General features: G+C 32.5%; 1 protein-coding gene across 2 annotated transcripts; it reads right to left on the minus strand.

The window, feature by feature from the left end:
• Positions 1-1,941: 1,941 nt before the first annotated feature.
• On the minus strand, positions 1,942-6,073 carry LOC148604769 (perlucin-like protein). Of its 2 annotated transcripts, none has more exons than XM_088550789.1 (6): positions 5,940-6,073; positions 4,416-4,617; positions 3,541-3,614; positions 3,049-3,130; positions 2,223-2,432; positions 1,942-2,032 (listed from the first exon to the last, which is right to left on the minus strand). In XM_088550789.1, exons 2-6 carry the CDS (start codon positions 4,612-4,614, stop codon positions 2,025-2,027), a joined length of 573 nt encoding a protein of 190 aa, XP_088406915.1. In that variant the 5' UTR covers positions 4,615-4,617; positions 5,940-6,073; the 3' UTR covers positions 1,942-2,024. The 2 variants fall into 2 exon arrangements, with proteins under 2 accessions (XP_088406915.1, XP_088406916.1); XM_088550790.1 differs by lacking the exon at positions 5,940-6,073 and adding an exon at positions 5,917-5,935.
• Between the last annotated feature and the right edge of the window lie 15,706 nt (positions 6,074-21,779).

The raw sequence follows: 21,779 nt of genomic DNA on the forward strand, positions 1-21,779 counted from the left end.
TTTGGCATATAAACGGTATACAATAGACATGTTGGGTGCTATTGTTTTAATTATCGATGAACTCAATATATTTGTTTTTCATTTCAGGGGCGTATTTTTCACTTTTAATGTGACAGTAATGAGTTTTTCATAAAAAGGGGAATTTTTGGAATTTCCTATTTTCTTCAATTTCACCTATAATTGGTAATTTCTTTCAAATACCGTACGTCAAACAAGATTTTGTATATTCAAAAACAATTGTATAATGCCTTGAGCTTTCTAACGAGCCCAATCAATAAATATTTGAACTTTTCCAAGTCCAAATAATTGGAAAATTTCACCCCTACCCATGATAAAAATGCCTCAACATGAACTAAAATGTTATTTTTTGGCATATAAACGGTGTACAATAGACAAGTTGGATACATCTATGAATAAAACAATTCTACCCATCATGTCTATTGTACACCGTTTATATATTAACTATTAACATTTGGGTTCATAATGATGCATTTTTTTCATGAGAAGGGTGGCAATTAAAAATAGATTTTTGCCTCAACGAGGTATAAAGAGTAGCCAAAAAATACAAAAATGTTTCAGTTTATTTTTTGGCGACAAAAAGATTTGTAAATGGGAGGTATAAGGATATATTGTGGTTGAAAAGTGGGCGGGGGTGTGCACGGGGGTTCTCTCAGGCCACGTAATACTGGTACAACAGCACACTTGTCATGTATAAAACACACTGTTTTGATAGGAATGTTGGATAGGAATGACACTGTTGCAGCACAGACACTTATTAACCTACTTAAAACCATCTTGTTTTTGTAATATCCATTTATCAAGAACTTTACCTGGAGATTCGTTTTCTACCATGTCTAAATATCTCGTGACAACGTGACCGGAGAGACTATATTATGAATAGATAATGGTTGCAAGATTAGTCAGATGGTTTTGCTTTGAAGTTTCCAATCTTGAGGTTTTGCAAAATCATTTTGTAATCAAAATAACCAGATGTATTTGATGAAGGCCAAGGATTTAAAATAATCGGCATAGATGTGTTTTTGATATACGTTTGAAATTGGTCAATATAATGGGGTTGTTAGTTTAACTTTAATATTGAACTCTTTGTGTTTTTTAATTCCGATTGGATTAAAGAATCTGTGGTGTACCACACCACTAAGGTCAGAGTTTGATTGATTTGGGGAGTCGGGTTCTGATATTAAACTGAGGATTAAGTTGGTGGAAAGGGCAAGAACAAACATTTGTCTAGTCTCCTGACAATAGCTGGAATAAAAGTGTATAGATATATTTGCAGTTGTAATAGAAGGTTTTAGAAACCAAACACATGTCAGGAACTATATCTCTACTAGTTTATGAATAGTGACCAAAAGCAAAAGCTACAAATGTAAGAAGAAATTATGATTCGCTATGAAAATGAAACACAAAGATCAGACTTGGATTGATTTTAATGGTTTATGAACTTACCAATGAAAGAATTTGAGTTCAATAGGGACCAAAAACAAACATTGTATATGGCTTACGGGGTATGACTTTAGTAAAAGGTTAAAAACGTCCTTGAAAGTGAACAGGGTGGCATACCACAGGCCAGAGCAGAAGAATTTAAAGGTACTTTTGAGGGAGTAGGAACCACAGGGTGAGAATTAAGCGTTGTAATCAACTCCAACATATATTACTTATTATGTTACATATCATGACTAAATGCAAGCTTCAAATAGTTTATACCAATATCAGTTAGACAGAATATTATGCTGTGTCTGAAAGTTAATTACAATTCAAATTCAGAGGCGCTTCAAGTTCGACAGTTGTGTCCATGATGGCCCTAACTGTTCAGGGTTTGATGTTTTACAACTGCACCCAGAGAAGCATTTGATTTTATGTTTCCATTTTTGTTTTTTGTTTTGTTTTTGTTAAAAATTAAAAATGTGAAGTAGGAAAAACGTATTATGATTTGCATTCTTTATTTATGATCATTATTTGCTTTTATATTAATCATCTAAAACTATTTCCTGAAAGGAGTTGGACAGCTAGTAACCTAAAATTAGATAAAAACACACGTAATAATTCTTCTAATGAACGATAACAGCATAAAAAATAAAATCATCCAAATATGTTGTATTCTCTATGGAGAATATAGTTACAAGTACAAAACGCAAATGATTAATTTTAAATAAAACTATTTAGAATCTAATCCATTACATTATCATCGTTACACGACTACTTACAAAAGTTACTTTCGCACACATATCTGTACTTGTAATGGCAAGGATAGTCAAGCCAGGTGTAACTTGAATACATCAGAGCACAATTATAACTTGTCCCTTTGCTGCCGTATCCACTGTACCATGGTTTATAACTGGACAATGACTGATCATAACTCCATCGCCAGTCTCCTTCTTTTAAATCGGTCATCCCATTCCAATGGCTTTCCTTTTCTTAAATTTTCAAGTGAGTTTTTCTTAAAATGCAGTGGCATTTTTGTTACATCGAGATACTCCTTGAAATGTAGCATCTTTTGTGTAAATTAATATGACATACTTAGTTTAAAATCATATGATATATGGCTCGTAATTTCTAAAAGAATCACATTTATGAAGTATTATGTTGCCGGGCTAAAATCAGAGGGATTGAATGATGTATTCAGACGTAATTCCATGTCGATATACTTAACCTTATTTGTCTTTTTTGACGTTGTGTCTTCTTTTCTTTAAATTAATTTTATTTCAGAAAATCAGATTTGAGTTCAAAAACTTAATATTCGCCGTGGGCCACTAAAAAGGAAAAGAGTTAAAGAAAGAAGAAAAATTTAGACAGACAATAGTTCATGAATGATGATAAATAATGAACAAGTTGGAAATCTGCGAGAAATGCGCTGCAAGATAGGAAAGGTTGGACAGTTAGTTCTTTAAACATTTGGCGAAGATAGAATAAAGGTTAGGTTTAAAGAAACTAAAATAATATAAAACGCTGCTGCAAATGATGGGGTGCATTGGTGTGGCATATACATAGTCAAAAGTCTAAGTTTTTGTTTCAATTATCAAACGTACTTACTTGGCATGTTGTCAAATATCCATTTGTTTTCGGTACTATCGCTAACTACTGCCAAATACCCCCCTATTTGTTTACACCTTCGCTGCAAATGAATAAAAATGAATGTGAAATCACGGAACGCTTGTTATAAAAATATTTTTCAGGAATCGAATATGAAACAAAAGACAATGCCAATATAACCAAAAGATATCAAAAAGAAAACTAAATAAAATATACAGACTCTAAAAGCCCTGATAATTTGTACGAGCGAAACAAATTTAAAGGATCAACAGTTTGTATCATGATACCCAAGTCAAGAATCCACACAACTTGAGGAGGCATACCAATTATTCTATAGATATCCAAGAACCAAGACAGTATAAGTTTCAATTTGGTTTTGTCGGTTTCTAATTTTCCATAATGATTTTGATTAAATGCCATTTTGTTGAAAATACCCGTTATTGATGTACAAACAATTGTAAAAATAGACATAAATTGAAATTGATTCATTACCTCTGCCATAAACCAAGTCAATCTTTCAGTCCCAAAATAGTAACAATGACCATCGTTTTTTTTCCATTCCCTCTCTGAAATGTAAAGACGTTCTCAAGAAAGAAACACATCAAACATATCAATAGATGTAAAGGATAAAATTATTCATTTGCGTAGATATAATGTCTATGCCTTAATTTTACCGCGGTGTTAAGTGATAATTTTGAAAAGATGTTCAGTACTTCTCCGTCTAAGAATTGGGCAAAATGTGTATAAGGTGTGTCAAATAATGGAGAAAAAAAGCAGAGCTTTTATTAAATTAACTTAAATTAAATTATTTTTTTATACCTGATAATCTTCATAAATAACAAAGTGATTGTAAAATTTGCCCCTTTAAAATATTGATAGGTCAGATTTAGTTGTAATGCACTTTGGAAAAAATGGCGGGAAAATGCACCTGCACGTTTCCCTTATACAAGCAGTTAAAATATATACGTCAAAGTTGCTTTAGAATAAACGTTAAAAACTTTTCACTTATTTTCTAGATGCATCGAATACTTTTAAGGGAAAAAAACACAAAATTGAGAATTATGATGAGCCACCCATCGCCTGATTTTTACTCAGAATGGTACTTAAAATACCTAGAGGTTAAAACAAATTTCTGTGGATCTACATTTTTGAAACAGATACAGGTGAATATTACCATAAGAGAGAAATAATAAGATTTTGTTTAAATATCATTTTTAAAACTATTTTTCTAAAGATACCTTTCGCTATTCCTGTTTTACAAAAAGGATCAAATGTTTTAGTTGTTTGATTGTAAAACAAGTTTTACATCGTGTATATGATCATTATTTTTCAGACAACGCTCAGTAACGAAAGTCTTAAATATTCACTTTTGAAATCTGCCATAAGTGACGTCATATCGGTGTCCATTTTCTTGACCCGATTTGTAATATCATTGACAAGAGACTGTAAAGCTTTTCTCTGAGCATCGAACTTCGCTTTTGAGGCATGAGTAAGACAAGGAAGGCCTTCTGTGTTGTTTGGTAGTGAGACGAGAACGACAATTATAGTTATAATTGTGACAATCATTTTCTGAAAAAAATAAGAAGAAAAAAAAAGTGTACATTAAGTAGCTTTGATATAAATAATACTAAAACATGTACGCATACAAAAAGTCATAACGTTTGTTCAAAAAGAATCTGGATTTTTCGATATAATGAGAATGGGTAAGGGGAATATGTGAAAGAGACAACAACCGCACCGGGTGACAAATGTCAGCTCAAATCCACCTATTGGTCTTCTATAAATGAATAGAAAACCATCACACAACATGACAGGCTGTACAAGTATACACAAATAGTTACACCATATACTCCAGCAGCATAAAAGTAAACTGAAAGTGAAAACAAAACAATACATAAAGAAGCCAGAAATCAGTAAGAAATGTCTGCATCCTTTGTTAAAAAGAAATAAAGAACATAAATAAATAAAAGATTTCAGGGAAATTGTTCTTTGAATTGTGGTGAGTATAAAACCGTTAAGGTAGAAAAGGACACTGATGTCAACTGCACATAGTAATCAAAAACTCCTAAAGGTGGATTCATTCAGTTCCACACAACGAATTATTGCTGTGTGTAGACAAGTTGAACACCTTTAAATAAAGAACAATTCAGCAGTAAACTTTTTTCGGAGTAATTTTGTCTTTAATTGGCCTGTTTATTTAAAAACCCTCGACCTAAATTCGCTACTTTTTACTCCATGCATGTACATATACCAAATGGTTTGTTGGACCAGACAGACACAATTCATAGTTTAAGTACATTCAGTATTACTATGACGAAGCAAAGCTTTTCTACGACAAAACCTTTCTGCAAGCAGTTAATGATTGGTTAAAATAAAGGACCGCGCTTTCAATAAAATATGTGCGAATAGGATTAGCTTAATGATAATAAGATAGTATAGTTGCAATGTTTCAACAAGGAATAATGTGCTGTAATGTGAAAAAAGTGATAAGTTAGTAGGGTTCATAAAACAACAAAAGGGCGATTAATCTATTTATATTCGTTTATCATATACAGGTGGTAATTATGTCATTATTGAGGTTTTATTTATCATAAAAAGTTGTAAATTAAAGAAATGTGGAGTAACAAATTATCCTCTGGCTGAATAGATAGTAGGTAAAGTCTGAGAAAAAAAATCCAGGCAAAACATTACAGTCTACAATAAAGTTCATATTAATTTGATATAAATATAATAAGTTCTCTATTATCAATAACATTTTTTTATTTTAAATTTGACATGGCCCTTAAATAATTCACAATTTAGAAGCTAAGAGTAGCTATTTCTGTTTAATCTCTTTTAAAAAAAAGTATCAAATTAAACTGAACTCACAAATAAAGATAACGGTTACAAACCTTATAATGTCAAGCCAATGTTTCGTGTCGAACAACTTAAAGTGAACTAAACTTTATTCACAAAAACATTTTTATATCCTGTAACAGATGCAGAAGTCACGCAATATAACAATTAACAATTAAACCATTGTGGAAAATGAACCGCTTTGCTGAGAATATGTGCAAAACAAACCGAAACTTCAATTGTTAGATACATAAAAAATCAGATATATGGCAAGAACCTGAAAACAGTAAACAAGGACGACCCAAGAACACAATGTAACGAACGGAATTAAATGCAATTTCATATACAAACTGAGAATAAGGAAACCAAGATGTTACACAAATATTTAAAGCACTCACAAAACCGGTTGTAAAATCAGGCGTTCTGGAAGGGTAGGGTTGTCTTGCTTCGAAAGCGCTATCCGTTACATTGCAATTGAGTAAAATCGTGGAAGAGTTAAGCTAAATAATGTGGCTCCACGATACTGTCACGAATAGATCTAATACAAAAGAACAACAGAGCAATTCACATTATGGTAATACTATATTTAACAAAGTAAAAAGATATAAAGGAAGTAAATAATATGGAAAATGTGGAAAACCATCCGAAATATTCAAATTAAATGTGGATGAACAAACATCATCGTACACATGTGACAAATAAGATTTCTAGTATATCCATTTATTGTATTAAATCTCGTTACCTGAAATTCTAAAAAAAGAAATAATAATTTGGAAATTAGGAATTTAAAGTTCGGAGATATCATTTATTGATTAAACGTTTTGATCAGATTGTCAAGACTATTCTTTTATATGGTTGTGAAGTATGGGGTTTTGGTAATAATGTTGTCCTTGGGCGAATTCATTTAAAACTTTGTACAAATTTTTACTTAAAATCATCTATTCAAAATATTACGGTAAATGGCAAAACCGATCGCTATCCTTAAGACGTGAATATCTTACTTAGACTGATCAATTTTTGGACAAAGCTAGGTCAGCAACAAGATTCACTTCATTATATTTCATAAAGACTAGCATCTCACAAATGAAACACAGAGGTAGGCTGGATAAAAATGACGAGTTTTCTTTCAATGGTTGTGGATTAACTGATAAATGAGATAGTCATTTTCTATATGCGACACATGATTGTATAATGTTGTAAAACAATAACTGCGGTCATATCAAGTTACGCCAAGCGAATTATTTGATTAAGCTTTGGATATTTGGTCACATTAGGTAGGTCAGTTCAAACATGATTGGCATCCACATGTCCAAACATCAGTAAAAGCTATGTTATCGCATTTTTAAAGTCCATTTTGAACGAACCTTATTGTAATATACTAGAGGAAGAAGACATTTTAACATTTTGTCGGTTAAGAACTATGAACCACAACTTACCGATCGGAAAAGATGAACGGAAAATTATAGCAAGGGAATTTAATTTACAGCTTGTCCATTGTGCAACTCTGGTGAAATAGTTTATCCTATTTTGCTTTTTTTCATTCAAGAATAAACAAAACGGAAGAAAACGGTTTTGAAACCAAAATATTATTTTAAATTGTCTGATTTTTTGTATGTGTGTTAATGAATACTATTGCATCTATTTTGTTGTACAGACCAATAGCTGTTGCTTTTATATTCCTAACAAGACCAATACATGTTCAGAAAATAAGAAAAAAATAACCAATATCTCCATAGTTTGAGATAAACAAAGAAGGTTCCCGTAAGTGTGACGAACGGACGGTTAGCTGCTACTAGACCAGTTTTCCAGTTGGTGACGCAGGTGAAAATAGTGGCGTATAAAAACAATAATACAACGCTACTGCCAGCGAAAACTAATTTCAAACTTACGCGCTTGTAGTACAGTAAATAAAATTGGCCCACTAACTGCAACAAAAAATATATCCTTAATAGCTATAGATTTGCTTCTTTTATATATTTTTATCTCCGCTTGTTAAAACAGATACTAGATCGACTAAACTAACAACAACCAAATCATACATATATTTAATATATAGTATATAATACGTACAAAGACACAAAAGTAACTACTAGTGACAGATCCGGACTCTACATAAAACTGGGAACATGGACCAGGTACACCGGTAGGGTAATTGTTCTCTGCTTTTCTAAAAACGCTCAACGAGTTGTTCATAAAGTGTCACGTCCCGGGTAGACGGAAGAATAGAAAACTATGACACGGTGAACAAATCGGTTCTCATTGTGCAGATGTATACACCGTAATGATCCATGAGTTCATGATGACGACCATAAAACTTCTGAAGTAATGATTTTAATCTTGTAGAAACATAACCCTGTCCATGAAGCCTAATAGTAAAATGTCTATCATAGAATAAGAATCTCGCGTTGTTACGGCAAGCTTTTGCATAACACACATGTATATGTTGTTATATGAAATATCCATACTATATCTATGTAGGGGAAACTGAGATCAAAGGATCTGGCTAAACGAAGCTTATACATGTAGGAGTAAATGAATAAGTCATGGAACATTTGTTACAAAAAAAAACGCGTCCATTACTATAGACAAATATATTGTCAATACAAAACTCTAGTATTTTGATAACACTTTCTTCGATATATTTAGAAAATGATTTGGCAGCGCTTGGAAAAGCTGAGGACGCTTACCCAACTTTTAGTGGAGTTCGAGTTGCTCATTTACTTTTGTTACTTTGTATGTATCATTTTATTTAATTTATGTTTTTTATTTTTTTATTGCGAGTGTCTGTTTTCCATGTCTACTCTTTGTCCCTAGATCATATACGTTTGATTTCCACTAGAACTTTGGTTCTCTTGACTACATTGTACTCAATCAAAGAAAGAGAAATCGCTACTAGGTACTGCGTATCTGTTTCTAAGTGCACCGTTTTTTCTGGAGTAACATTGAGTCGGGCTTCTAAGTGAAAATTAGGAATAGGAGTATAAAAGTTTTAAATATCATAGGTCTTGATGCTAATTTATTCTAGTGATAATCTAGGATTGAGGGTTTCCAGAAGATATTTCGATTTTTTATTGATCCACATTGGATTGATACCACTACGGCAGTAACAAGTACAGTGGAAAGACTAATGAAAAGAAAAATCTCATGTTTTAGGTATTTTTTAGTGTTTTAGTGCACCGTTTTTTCTGGAGTAACATTGAGTCGGGCTTCTAAGTGAAAATTAGGAATAGGAGTATAAAAGTTTTAAATATCATAGGTCTTGATGCTAATTTATTCTAGTGATAATCTAGGATTGAGGGTTTCCAGAAGATATTTCGATTTTTTATTGATCCACATTGGATTGATACCACTACGGCAGTAACAAGTACAGTGGAAAGACTAATGAAAAGAAAAATCTCATGTTTTAGGTATTTTAAAATTGTTTCATAAACAATTATTTTTAATGCTTTCGCTGGGACGGTATTCACTACTTGTGTCATCTGAAATCTGGCAATTAAAATATTTGCAAAAAAAATAAAGCATTTGAAAAATGAATTTGTTTCATTTAAATGTAATCTAAGTAAAATGGTGAATTATTCAATAATTAATCAATTTTGATACGTTTTAAATGCTCATACTTCGTAGTAGACTATAAACATGTTCCTGCACATCTTAACCTACTCATTAGAGTCTCACAATAACAGTTAATACTGTTATAAAGTGATGCTTCTAAGGACTAAATAAGGGAAAGCAATATATAGAATTGTGTCGTCGCTTTTAAACATTTTATTTTAAAATGACTAAAACGAGACATGTATAAAATATATACCCGCGTTCCTTATTATGTTCACTTTCGTCTACTCCGGACGTGATACTTTATTAGCAAGTCGGCGGGTTTTTCTAGCAAATTATAAAGTAGGCCAAGAAAAAAACATAGATTTATTGCAATCAAACACAATAAGCAGGATATATCCTTTAATATCAGTTTCCGCTATATAGATGACGTATTGTCTTTAAATAATCCTTATATCGGAGATTTGATACATCGCATCTACCCCAAAGAACATGATAAAAAGGATACTACAGACACTGTGAGGTCAGCCTCATATCTTGACATACACTTAGAAATCGATGGTAAGGGAAAAATATTGACCAAACTTTAGGACAAACGTGATTACTTTTCATTCAGAATTGTCAACTTTCCTTTCATCTGTGGCAACATTTCGTCAGCACCTGCGTATGGAGGGTTCATATCACAAATCATACGTTATGCCAGAGCTTGCCGAATCTATGCAGACGTTTTGTACTTTTAACAAGTAGGCTTCTGGAACAGGGTTACATCGCTATAAGAGTGAAGTCATCACTACATAAGTTCTATGGTCGCCATCATGATCGTGGATCGTTACCGGACTTGACTTTTAATGAGCAACTCGGCGGGTGTTTCTAGAAAAGCAGAGGACGCTTACCCTACCGATACACCTACCGGTGCACCTGGTCCATGCTCCAAGTTTTTAATGGAGTCCGAGTTGCTCATTTACTTTTGTTACTTTGTATGTATTATTTTAGTTACTTTATGTTCTTTGTTGTGTATGTCTGTTTTCCATGTCTGGTCTTTGTCATGGGATTACCGCTAGAACCTTGGTTCCCTTGATTTCTGTTTAAATGTTTATTTGAAATTTAAATATTAGATATTTTATACCTCCTTTACACTTTTTTTGTGAGTCGCAGTCGTAGTCCCTGTTACGCTGATAATTCGTTTAGATAAAAAAATGATAAAGTAAATGTACAATAGATCCTTAGACAACTGGGAGCACTATAAATTCAACAGACATAGAACAAGCCATGCGAAACAAAGGAACACAGAATTATACACAGAAAGAATAGGCATACCCCTAATAAACAGTGGGTTGATCTCATGTGCATAAGGAGGGTAAGCAGTTCCTGCTTTGTTGCAAAACACCTTCCTTTAAAAGGCTATATATGCCAGATATAATATACATCAATAATAAATTAATTAACAGAATAAACATACACATAAGATCAAATGAACAGCTAAATATTAAGAGTATGGACCAGGTCATTTGCTTACATTTACATAGAAACACTGAAGTTACACCAATTGCTGCATTGTTAACAAATTGGCTTCTTCCCCACAAGTACAAAGATATCGTTCGAAATTTGTAGATCTTCAGTTTTTATATGTTATTGTATTTTATTATGTTCGTTACAATGTGAATGTAGATTGTCTCAATTCGTTTCGTGGTTTCATGTTCTGGCCATGAACTTGCATTTTGGTGCATTTGATTGTACCATTATTGATGCTTCGGTATTTGTGCCAGTATTTTTACAGCATTCTACAATTGCATGGACTTTTAAAACGGGGTTTAACGTCTCTAAAAATACTTTGTATGTAGAATTATACTAAAATAATAGATCATGAGCTTGTCGTTTCAATCTAACGTACTGCTCTAGTCACAGTTTTCTCCTCTTTTTATTAAGGCATGCCTGTGGAACTAGTTTGTCTCGTCATGAAGAGCAGAGGACCTACATCTTGATTCCACATCTAACTTAGATATGAATTTAACATTACAATTTTGGTTTTTTGTGTGTTTTTAGAGGGAAGGTTTTCAGTTTTTCTTATGACAAGTCAAAGTAATTAGCTCTTCATGTTATCAAATGGTGCAGTAAATATGTAAGAAATAACTCAACTGATTGCATGTTTCGTCATGAATTCCACAAACAAGTTTTACATTCCATTGACATTAAACTGTTATACAACGTTATCAAGTGAAATTTCAGTTACAAAGGATGATTTCATACTGTATTGATGAATTTCTGCATAAATTGCACCAATTTCGTGTTGTGTAGTCATTGGAAATTATAGGACGATACATGATAGGGGCGACATTGGATAGATATACGATTTTCAATAAAAAAAAAATACTTCAGCGTACCAGATTTAGATACAGTAAATAATTGTTTTATTTTTTTTTTTTGTCTTTGTTTATGAACTGCATACTTTGATTTTAAATCAATTTAAGGTCTACGTTCTTTCACTTTAAATTCTATTCCTCACCCATTTCTGCGGGCCTATCTAATATCATGATCCACTTCTACCGTTGACCTCCCTGTAATGGTCTGTATCATTATAAAATACTGATTTATGTCGATTTTTTAATATTGTAGGAATGGAAATCAATCATTACTGGCAATGAAAAGTAGAGTAACAGTGCTAAACCAGGAAAGGTCATTTTGATCATGTCAGGTATTATCGGTATATCTGTGTATTATTACGATTGGTGTTGCCAATGGTTAAATAATAAAGTACAATTACTTAGTGTTTATTAGTCATTTAATTTTCCTTCTTAACATATGTCTTCTGTGCACGGCTTCTAGTAATCTGAAAAAATGAAAAGAAGACATATCAAATTGCAACCCTTGCGACCAAATTATACTGATATTTTTCCCTTATTCAAGCATATTAAAATATTTTCCTCCTTGTATATGAACATGTTCTTTGAAAAACATTCATATTATTAAGGTATCAACACCATTCTCCTTCTTTTAGTCCGCACCAGTAACAAGCTTTGACTATACATTGATAGCATATTACAAAGCCCGATTTATACGATTGTCAAATGGATTTGCATACTTTTAAATTTGAAATTTTCCGATTTTAGCGCTTATTTGTTTTGTACTTGGTAAATATTTTGTTGTGACAATAACACACAAAAAGTTTTGACTGTGACTTTCATAAAAATATTCCTTGAATTGACTCTTGTAGCAAATGTAATAAACTCAGCGTTTTGATTTTATTACCCGTTGTCTCCGCTTCTTAATTTTTTTTAATTATAAAATTATGATAAAAAGTTTGTGAATATATCGCATCTAGCCTATTGGCGTAAACCCATTTGTTCTCCGCTGCGTCTTCTACTACTACTGTCAAATACAATCTCTATTCAGTTTGAACTTTGCCTGGAAAATATGTTTATTTACTTGCATTAGTGAGATGACTGTATAGAACATATGAAGGACACGAACTTAAAAAAAGAGATCTACCAATGTGTAAAATGAAACAAAATCTCATTCAGACAATGACAATGATGCAATTGTGAAGTGGTGGAATGGGGCATAGGTAAACAGGACATTGGTTCGGGAATTAGTGAAACGGAATTGTCAAAACACAAATATTTACTTTTTTATTGTAAGATATTGTATAAAACAAATAATAATAACAAGTGTATTATATTTGGCATAAAATCAAACCAGAAGGCCTTTTTGATTAAACGCTCCAAGCAATGCACAAACATGATAGTTCATACTTTTATATCGAAGTGTTCATGGACACTTTTACAGGAAAAATAAATATTGTTAATTTTTAAACATGCAATAGATATATACTGTTTAAATATAAGGTATTTATGCAGAATTAATTAATTTAACAAAAGTTACTTTCGCACACATGTCTTAATTCATTGTGACAAGTATAATCGACCCAAGTATTATCTGGGTACATCAGTGCGCAGTTATAGGTTGATCCCCTATAGCCATATACTTTATCTAAAGGTTAATACTTTGCCAAAGTCAAAAACGAAACCTACTAATTTTATAAATATGGACGGAGCGTCAGCGACATCCTATATATGTAGAATAAAAGACCAGAACTACGAATGGCTCCTTCCTTCATAGGCATAACCTAAAATCATCTAAGTACTATAGTTACTTCTACTTACTACACGTTCTTGTATGAACTATTTCGAGGTTTTGTCACTCAAAAAACTTGTTGTTGATTAATTTCTTTCTAATCATACTGTTTACCCCTTGTAGAATAATGGATATAATTTGATGATATGTTTATAAGATACCCCAATACACCATAAATCATGCTTTGTGGTATAGATTTTTCAGCTTCATCTCTTTTTAACAGAATTATTCCCTATTCAGATATCTTTGTCTTTTAGTTTTTAGCCAAAAGAAAAGTCAAGTTGAGTGATTGTAACAATTCCAACTTGAAATCTCACTTAAAAATACACTTTGACATAACAAAACCTCATTTTTTTAACGATGATTTTACAGGGAAAAGTTGTAGCACGAAAGGATCGATCCAAACTGAACGATGGAGAACTGTAAGCTTTGTTATTCTGGCGATATAAAATTAGAACCCAATGGAGTAAAGATCGAATTCTATCATTCTCATTAGACTAGAGCAATTACTCTATAAACAATTGTCGATCTAATGTTCATATATAGTTTTATTAATTTTTTATGTAACGAGCTTGACACATGAGTAAATTAAGATTAATTCGACAATTATTCTATAAAAAAAACAGAAGCATACTTGGTGTATTATTGCATTTATAAGAGCCTTCTTTTCCTTTTGACTCACTGAGAGGTCAACATTGTAACTATCAGTAAAAAAGTCCCAAGCGTCAGCTGTAGGGGGATTCAAATGTATCGCAAAAGATGTCAACACATAAAATAGACACGATCTACATACACATTGTAGCGAACCGAATAAAAAAATACACATAAAAACTGAAGCTAAAGGAAACAAGACGTGACATAAAAAAACAGAAAAAATGAACTCACACAAGAAACCGGGGGTGCCGTCAGGTGCTCCAAAACAGTAAACATGTCTTGCTACGCTACCGGCACCCGCAATATTGCAAGTGAGCATAATCCAGTAATAATCTTGCAACAATAGTACAATTCCGCGACACGTGTCAAAACCTATTGACATTAGGACGTAACTATTCATTTTAATTATGTATCATTTCATTGTCTATTGTCTTGAAGGGTCTGTAGGGCTTTTCTTTTAACATCAAATTTGCTTTTTAGTCACGAGTAAGACAGGGCACCTCTTCTCTACTTAAAAAAGCAAAATCATAAAGACAAAAACTAATGTTTTGTTAATTATAGTTCTGTAAAGAGGAAGCAATAAACTATGGACACCGTTGCGACTGTGTCTGTTAGAAAGAAGTCAAAAAACAAACTCCAGACGGCATCAATATATCTTAAGTAGGAAATGATTAAAGAGAAAGATACACAAATTAGGCCATCAACCCAATCAAGATCTCAGCATAGCAAATGAATGACAGAGGTGATCAGAATAGCGGGTAAAGACCTTTGACAATTTCTTGCCTGAGAGCTTCGGTTCATTTTTTTTCAAATTCTCTTCAGGATTCTGAGTTTTGTTGATGACAAAATAATCACAATAAAGAAAGGAAGTCCACAAGAGGATAAAAACCTGTAACTGAAGATATCACTGATATGAAACAGTGTGAAATCATAAGTGAATCAAATAAAAGTATTACGTTCTGTGAAAACCAATTTACTCGTATGAATCGACAACGGAAGCGCACTGAACTTAAAAATTTACGAACAAGGCTTCAAACCGTGGAAAACAGATTTAAGCTAAATTCCAACATCAAAATTTTGATCAAGTCAAATGGATTTTGTCTAATTACACTGCAAAAACAATTCAGACGATAACAAAACTTTAAGTAAGTAGTACAATATCTAAAGCAGGCAACGCTCGGGCAAATTTAAAACAATGTAACGTCACAACAAAAAGTTATATTCATCAGTTGTCGCATATCACTTGGTCAAACAACGTGGCAGTGATTTCAAGATCAATATATGAAAAATATAAACCAAATTAATTCTTGTTATTGATTCAATGCTAATTAATCTAAAGAATAATTGCTACCATAGAATACCTCGTGTTTGTTCATTGTTTTAGAGTATAATGACGAAGTATAGTGAACACCAAATCATTGCTAGCCTTAGAATACCTCGTGTTTGTTCATTGTTTTAGAGTATAATGACGAAGTATAGTGAACACCAAATAATTGCTGGCCTTAGAATACCTCGTGTTTGTTCATTGTTTTAGAGTATAATGACGAAGTATAGTGAACACCAAATCATTGCTGGCCTTAGAATACCTCGTGTTTGCTCATTGTTTTAGAGTATAATGACGAAGTATAGTGAACACCAAATCATTGCTGGCCTTAGAATACCTCGTGTTTGCTCATTGTTTTAGAGTATAATGACGAAGTATAGTGAACACCAAATCATTGCTAGCCTTACATTTTAATAATGTACATGTATCAAAATATACATTTGTTACGTTGTATTTCGATTTTATTTGCAAGCGCTCTATGCGATTATTTATTTATTTTGTTTATATTTATTTGTTTTTTTGCGATATGCCAAATACCGAGAGCTATGTATACATGATTTCTATTACAATATTATAAAATCGTAAACATTTCCGACTATACAGCTATTGAACTCGACCTTCATCATAGTTTATATAAATGTTTTTTTTTCTTTGATTTTTATAAGCTTCTTTGTTTGCCAGCTAAAACTTTTATAAAACATAGTCATAAATGTTTCAATATACTTAGTTTAATGATGCCTAATTGTTGTACTTACAAAGTCGTTTTGATTAAAAATGAGTTAAATAATATAAAGTACTGAACAGATTAATTAGGAGATATAACAAAACCAACAAACCTTCCATTTTAAAAAAAATAATAAATGGAAAAGTATTTGATGTCTATTTGATGACTTTCAATTTCAGCAGCTTTCCAATGTCAATCGCGCAATGCCATTAATTAAAAAGCCAACATATAAAATGGAAACAAAAATCTATCTTCTAAGTAAGTTACGAAAGATTGAATTATTTTGTATATTGTGGATCGTGAACTATCCATTTTCCTTAAGATTTGGTCGAGATAGGGGTATAAAAGTATGTCTTGTCACCGCCAAAATCAATACATTATAACGAGAATGCATATGGTGAATATATCAGATATCAGAACAACGACCCATGTCAGTTCAATGCCACCCATAGGTCTTCAACGAATGATGATGAGACCCTCACCCCACAGGGCAGTCTGCAGCTGACCCCAAAACAACAATATACTAGTATACATGCACAGAGAAATAGTTGTTTCCATATACCCGAGCAACATGAAAGTAAACTGGCAGTTGAAATGAAACAATAGTATTATACATATAGAGGACAGAAATTCCTGACTTGGGATAAGCGCAAAAAGAAGCGATGGGGTTAAAGTACTTCGGTGTGATCACAATCCTCCCTTTCTAAACCTAGCTCCTGTGGAAAACGTAACACAAATAAACACACATAAAATCAGTTCAAAAAGGTTTGACAAAACTGAACAAAAATGATTATACGATACACATGTTCATAAACAGAAGAATACTAGCACTTAAATGACATAACAGCTACAAACCAGTTTTAACCTACAAATAGGTATGCCCTCACTATACGTGATTGGTTAAACTCTGTCTTGACGACTCTTTTTATTTGTGATTAAAATTATTTCATGTCAGTCAAATCGTTTTATTTATCGTTCAAAATTATCCATTTGATGGTAGTGAAAGCACCTTTTCTTGTGATAATATATACCTGGAATATATAATGCCTATTATAAGCTTTTTATTCGGTGTTATTACAAGTTATAATATCGGGAAAGGCTAAATTCTGCAATATGGGCATTATATAGTTTTCACTCATGGCAAAGCATTGCATCACCTTGGTTCCCTTGATTACTCTATCACCAATATAGAGTATCAATGGATTGCTAACGTCGGAAGGTTTGTAGACGGATTACCAGATGAATTTAATTTAATTATTTTTTGTGGTATTTTTGTTATTTATGCAATATACTTAAGTAAGAACTCTATGTATTTATGACTTCGCATTTTGTAGATTTATTTAACATACTTTGTAATACACTGTTTGATATTGGTTTTGTTTTAAAGTAAACCATACAAACGTTAAGGAGTTTTTCGGTAAAATTTACTTTCTTTTCTGATTTTAGACAAATTAATCATCACCTCGTATATTGTAAAAGAAAGTGGAAATTTTGAATCTCATAAAATGATAATTACATTCTGATCCCTAATATTGAACAACAGAAAGACATGTCACCAGGAAAAAATATATGAAGAAAGTATGTTAAGCTTTTCAACGAAGAATTTAAATCATAATATTTGCCATGACGCATAGTTGTTGGACACATTAACTGGCATTTTTAATTGAATTTTTTACATCGCATCTACCCGAAAGAACTTGAGATAAATGATACTACAGACACTGTGAAGTAAGCCTCATATCTTGACCTACACTTAGAAATCGATGGTAAAAGAAAACTATTGACCAAACTTTACGACAAACGTGATGACTTTTCATTCAGAATTGTCAAGTTTCCTTTCATTTGTGGCAACATCCCTTCACCACCTGCGTATGGAGTGTTCATATCACAACTCATACGTTATGCCAGAGCTTGCCGAAACTACGAAGACTTCTTGTATCGCACTAGAACTCTAACAAATAGGCTTCTGGAACAGGGTTATGTTGCTACAAGATTGAAGTCAACACTACAGAAGTTTTATGGTCGTCATCATGAACTCGTGCATCGTTATGGTGTATCCATCTGCACCATGAAAACTGATTTATTCAACGGGTCATAGTTTTCCTCTCCTCGTTTGTCTACCCCGGACTTGACTTTTTATGAGCAACTCGGCGGGTGTTTCTAGAAAAGCAGAAGACGCTTACCCTACCGGTGCACCTGGTCCATGCTCCCAATTTTTAGTGGAGTCCGAGTTGCTCATTTGCTTTTGTTACTTTGTATGTATGATTTTAGTTACTTTATGTTCTTTGTTGTGTGTGTCTGTTTTCCATGTCGGGTCTTTGTCCCTGGATTACATTCTTTTGATTACCGCTATAACCTCGGTTCCCTTGATTACTCTTTTAAAATCATTTTTCTATAAACATTCTTACAATTCTTCAATTGTTCATAGTGGTGAACTCAAACATTTCATTTGTCTTAATCAAGCATGAAATTTCAATGAAACAACGAATTTTCGGTTGTATGTTTTTTTAAACGATGTGACCAATCCTGTGAATTTTAAACTTATGCAGAACAATTAATGGTCCCTTACTTATGACCAAGTGTATATTCGAATGATTTCCAAATCTTTTTGAAATGATATGTTTCACATGACCTATGTTATAAAAACGTTAATTACTTTAATAAATTCACCGCTATAACAAAGCAGATTTTTGGGGGAAAGTAAAACATTGTAGGATATATATCATCGCGGAAAAACGCAAAATCACAACTTTCACTCTAAACGCTTTGAGCTTTTTGCTCTTCAGACTGTTAATGAACGGTGTTAACGGTAATTCATGATAATATTTGTGGTCCTAACTACAACTTTGAACATTCAATATGAACTGAATGTCCCTGCCACAACTTAAGTTATATGGTCGTTTGTTTGATGACGATTGACAGTTTTTTTTCTTACGACATTGACACTTCCGGTCTAGCACTGGCGGGTGAAATGTTGCCCAAACCAACAGATGTTGGCGACGGAGCCAAATGTTCGGAACTGACTGACGAACCAGAGTAGAGTATGTCCTACTTGCGTTGACTATGCAGCTTTAATGACGCCATTATAGTATGAGCAACTATTTGAATTTTATTAGGGAGCTTGATGGAATTTTCTATTCCGTTTTTCTATATTTTTATAGAAAATAAAGATCATAACATTTTTGTTCGAAACAAAGCGCCAATCTTTTCTATAAATATGTAAAAACAAAAAGAGACCCTGTCTTTATTTTTTTCTGTCCTTATATCATAGTTAGTCCAGTATAAATATTTAAGGAGTGGTTCTTGCTTTCTTACTTCATATTGCACCCAAGCCTGCCCGAATGAAAATCAAATGGTTGGTCCCCTATACAAAAAAGTAACCTGACAGAAGTTATTCTAAACTGATTTATTCAACGGGTCATAGTTTTCCTCTCCTCGTTTGTCTACCCCGGACTTGACTTTTTATGAGCAACTCGGCGGGTGTTTCTAGAAAAGCAGAAGACGCTTACCCTACCGGTGCACCTGGTCCATGCTCCCAATTTTTAGTGGAGTCCGAGTTGCTCATTTGCTTTTGTTACTTTGTATGTATGATTTTAGTTACTTTATGTTCTTTGTTGTGTGTGTCTGTTTTCCATGTCGGGTCTTTGTCCCTGGATTACATTCTTTTGATTACCGCTATAACCTCGGTTCCCTTGATTACTCTTTTAAAATCATTTTTCTTACAATTCTTCAATTGTTCATAGTGGTGAACTCAAACATTTCATTTGTCTTAATCAAGCATGAAATTTCAATGAAACAACGAATTTTCGGTTGTATGTTTTTTTTAAACGATGTGACCAATCCTGTGAATTTTAAACTTATGCAGAACAATTAATGGTCCCTTACTTATGACCAAGTGTATATTCGAATGATTTCCAAATCTTTTTGAAATGATATGTTTCACATGACCTATGTTATAAAAACGTTAATTACTTTAATAAATTCACCGCTATAACAAAGCAGATTTTTGGGGGAAAGTAAAACATTGTAGGATATATATCATCGCGGAAAAACGCAAAATCACAACTTTCACTCTAAACGCTTTGAGCTTTTTGCTCTTCAGACTGTTAATGAACGGTGTTAACGGTAATTCATGATAATATTTGTGGTCCTAACTACAACTTTGAACATTCAATATGAACTGAATGTCCCTGCCACAACTTAAGTTATATGGTCGTTTGTTTGATGACGATTGACAGTTTTTTTTCTTACGACATTGACACTTCCGGTCTAGCACTGGCGGGTGAAATGTTGCCCAAACCAACAGATGTTGGCGACGGAGCCAAATGTTCGGAACTGACTGACGAACCAGAGTAGAGTATGTCCTACTTGCGTTGACTATGCAGCTTTAATGACGCCATTATAGTATGAGCAACTATTTGAATTTTATTAGGGAGCTTGATGGAATTTTCTATTCCGTTTTTCTATATTTTTATAGAAAATAAAGATCATAACATTTTTGTTCGAAACAAAGCGCCAATCTTTTCTATAAATATGTAAAAACAAAAAGAGACCCTGTCTTTATTTTTTTCTGTCCTTATATCATAGTTAGTCCAGTATAAATATTTAAGGAGTGGTTCTTGCTTTCTTACTTCATATTGCACCCAAGCCTGCCCGAATGAAAATCAAATGGTTGGTCCCCTATACAAAAAAGTAACCTGACAGAAGTTATTCTAAAAAAAAGAAATCCACATTATTGGTCACCAGTCTGGTATGAATATAACGACTAATATCAAGTTAATTCAGATTTCAAAATTTAACGATAATTTTAAATGTTTCCATACCTGTTTAAAAAATTTCAACACCTACTGTGAATATTTTTATTTAAATAAATAAGCAATACAAAATAAAAGCAATAAGCAGTATATATAATAAAAGCACTAATACAAAATAGTTTGTATTCTTGTCAGAGTTCAAATTCGTTTTTTTTTTTTTAATTGTTTTTTTTTTTTTTTTTTTATTTTTTGTTCGTGTTATTGTATTAAATTGGTTTGTTGTTTTTGTGGCGTTTTTGATTGTTGTTGTTGTTGTTTGTTGTTAATGAATATGATTCATGCAACCGAATCCAGTCGCAAAATATTTACAAAGTACCAATTATACATGTTCTTTTTTTTCAAGGAGGTGGAAGGAATTTGTGTTCAGGTAATTGAAATTGCTTTTAATTATGTAGCTTTATTCCTTAAATTAAAACATTTTTATCTATCCTAAATAACATTGTTTTATTCTGATACTCTCAGACATGTACATTACTAAAGCTAAAAGACTCTTGTTTTATATGTAGTAATGGCAAAGGCGCAATTCTTTTTTTCTATAATGGTTTAATTAATTTGAAATGGGTAGTTTGAAATGTGTAACTTGAAATGGGTAGTTTGAAATGTATAACTTGAAATGTGTAATTCAGAAAATGAATTTGTAAACGCAATTTATTCCAAATTGAAGACAAAACAGATAAACAAAAATAACTACGAAAAA

The sequence above is a fragment of the Perna viridis genome, chromosome 10 (assembly GCF_037379345.1).
Source record: "Perna viridis isolate PV_CMFRI_1.1 ecotype Kerala chromosome 10, ASM3737934v1, whole genome shotgun sequence".
In the NCBI taxonomy this organism is placed as follows: Eukaryota; Metazoa; Mollusca; class Bivalvia; order Mytilida; family Mytilidae; genus Perna; species Perna viridis.

Coding starts and splice junctions, on each gene's coding strand:
- LOC148604769 (XM_088550789.1), bottom strand. CDS start 4,614: ATGATTGTCACAATTATAACTATAATTGTCGTTCTCGTCTCACTACCA. Junction 3,131..3,540: donor TGACTTGGTTTATGGCAGAG/GTAATGAATCAA, acceptor ATTCATTTGCAG/CGAAGGTGTAAACAAATAGG. Junction 2,433..3,048: donor GATATTTGACAACATGCCAA/GTAAGTACGTTT, acceptor TGAAAATTTAAG/AAAAGGAAAGCCATTGGAAT.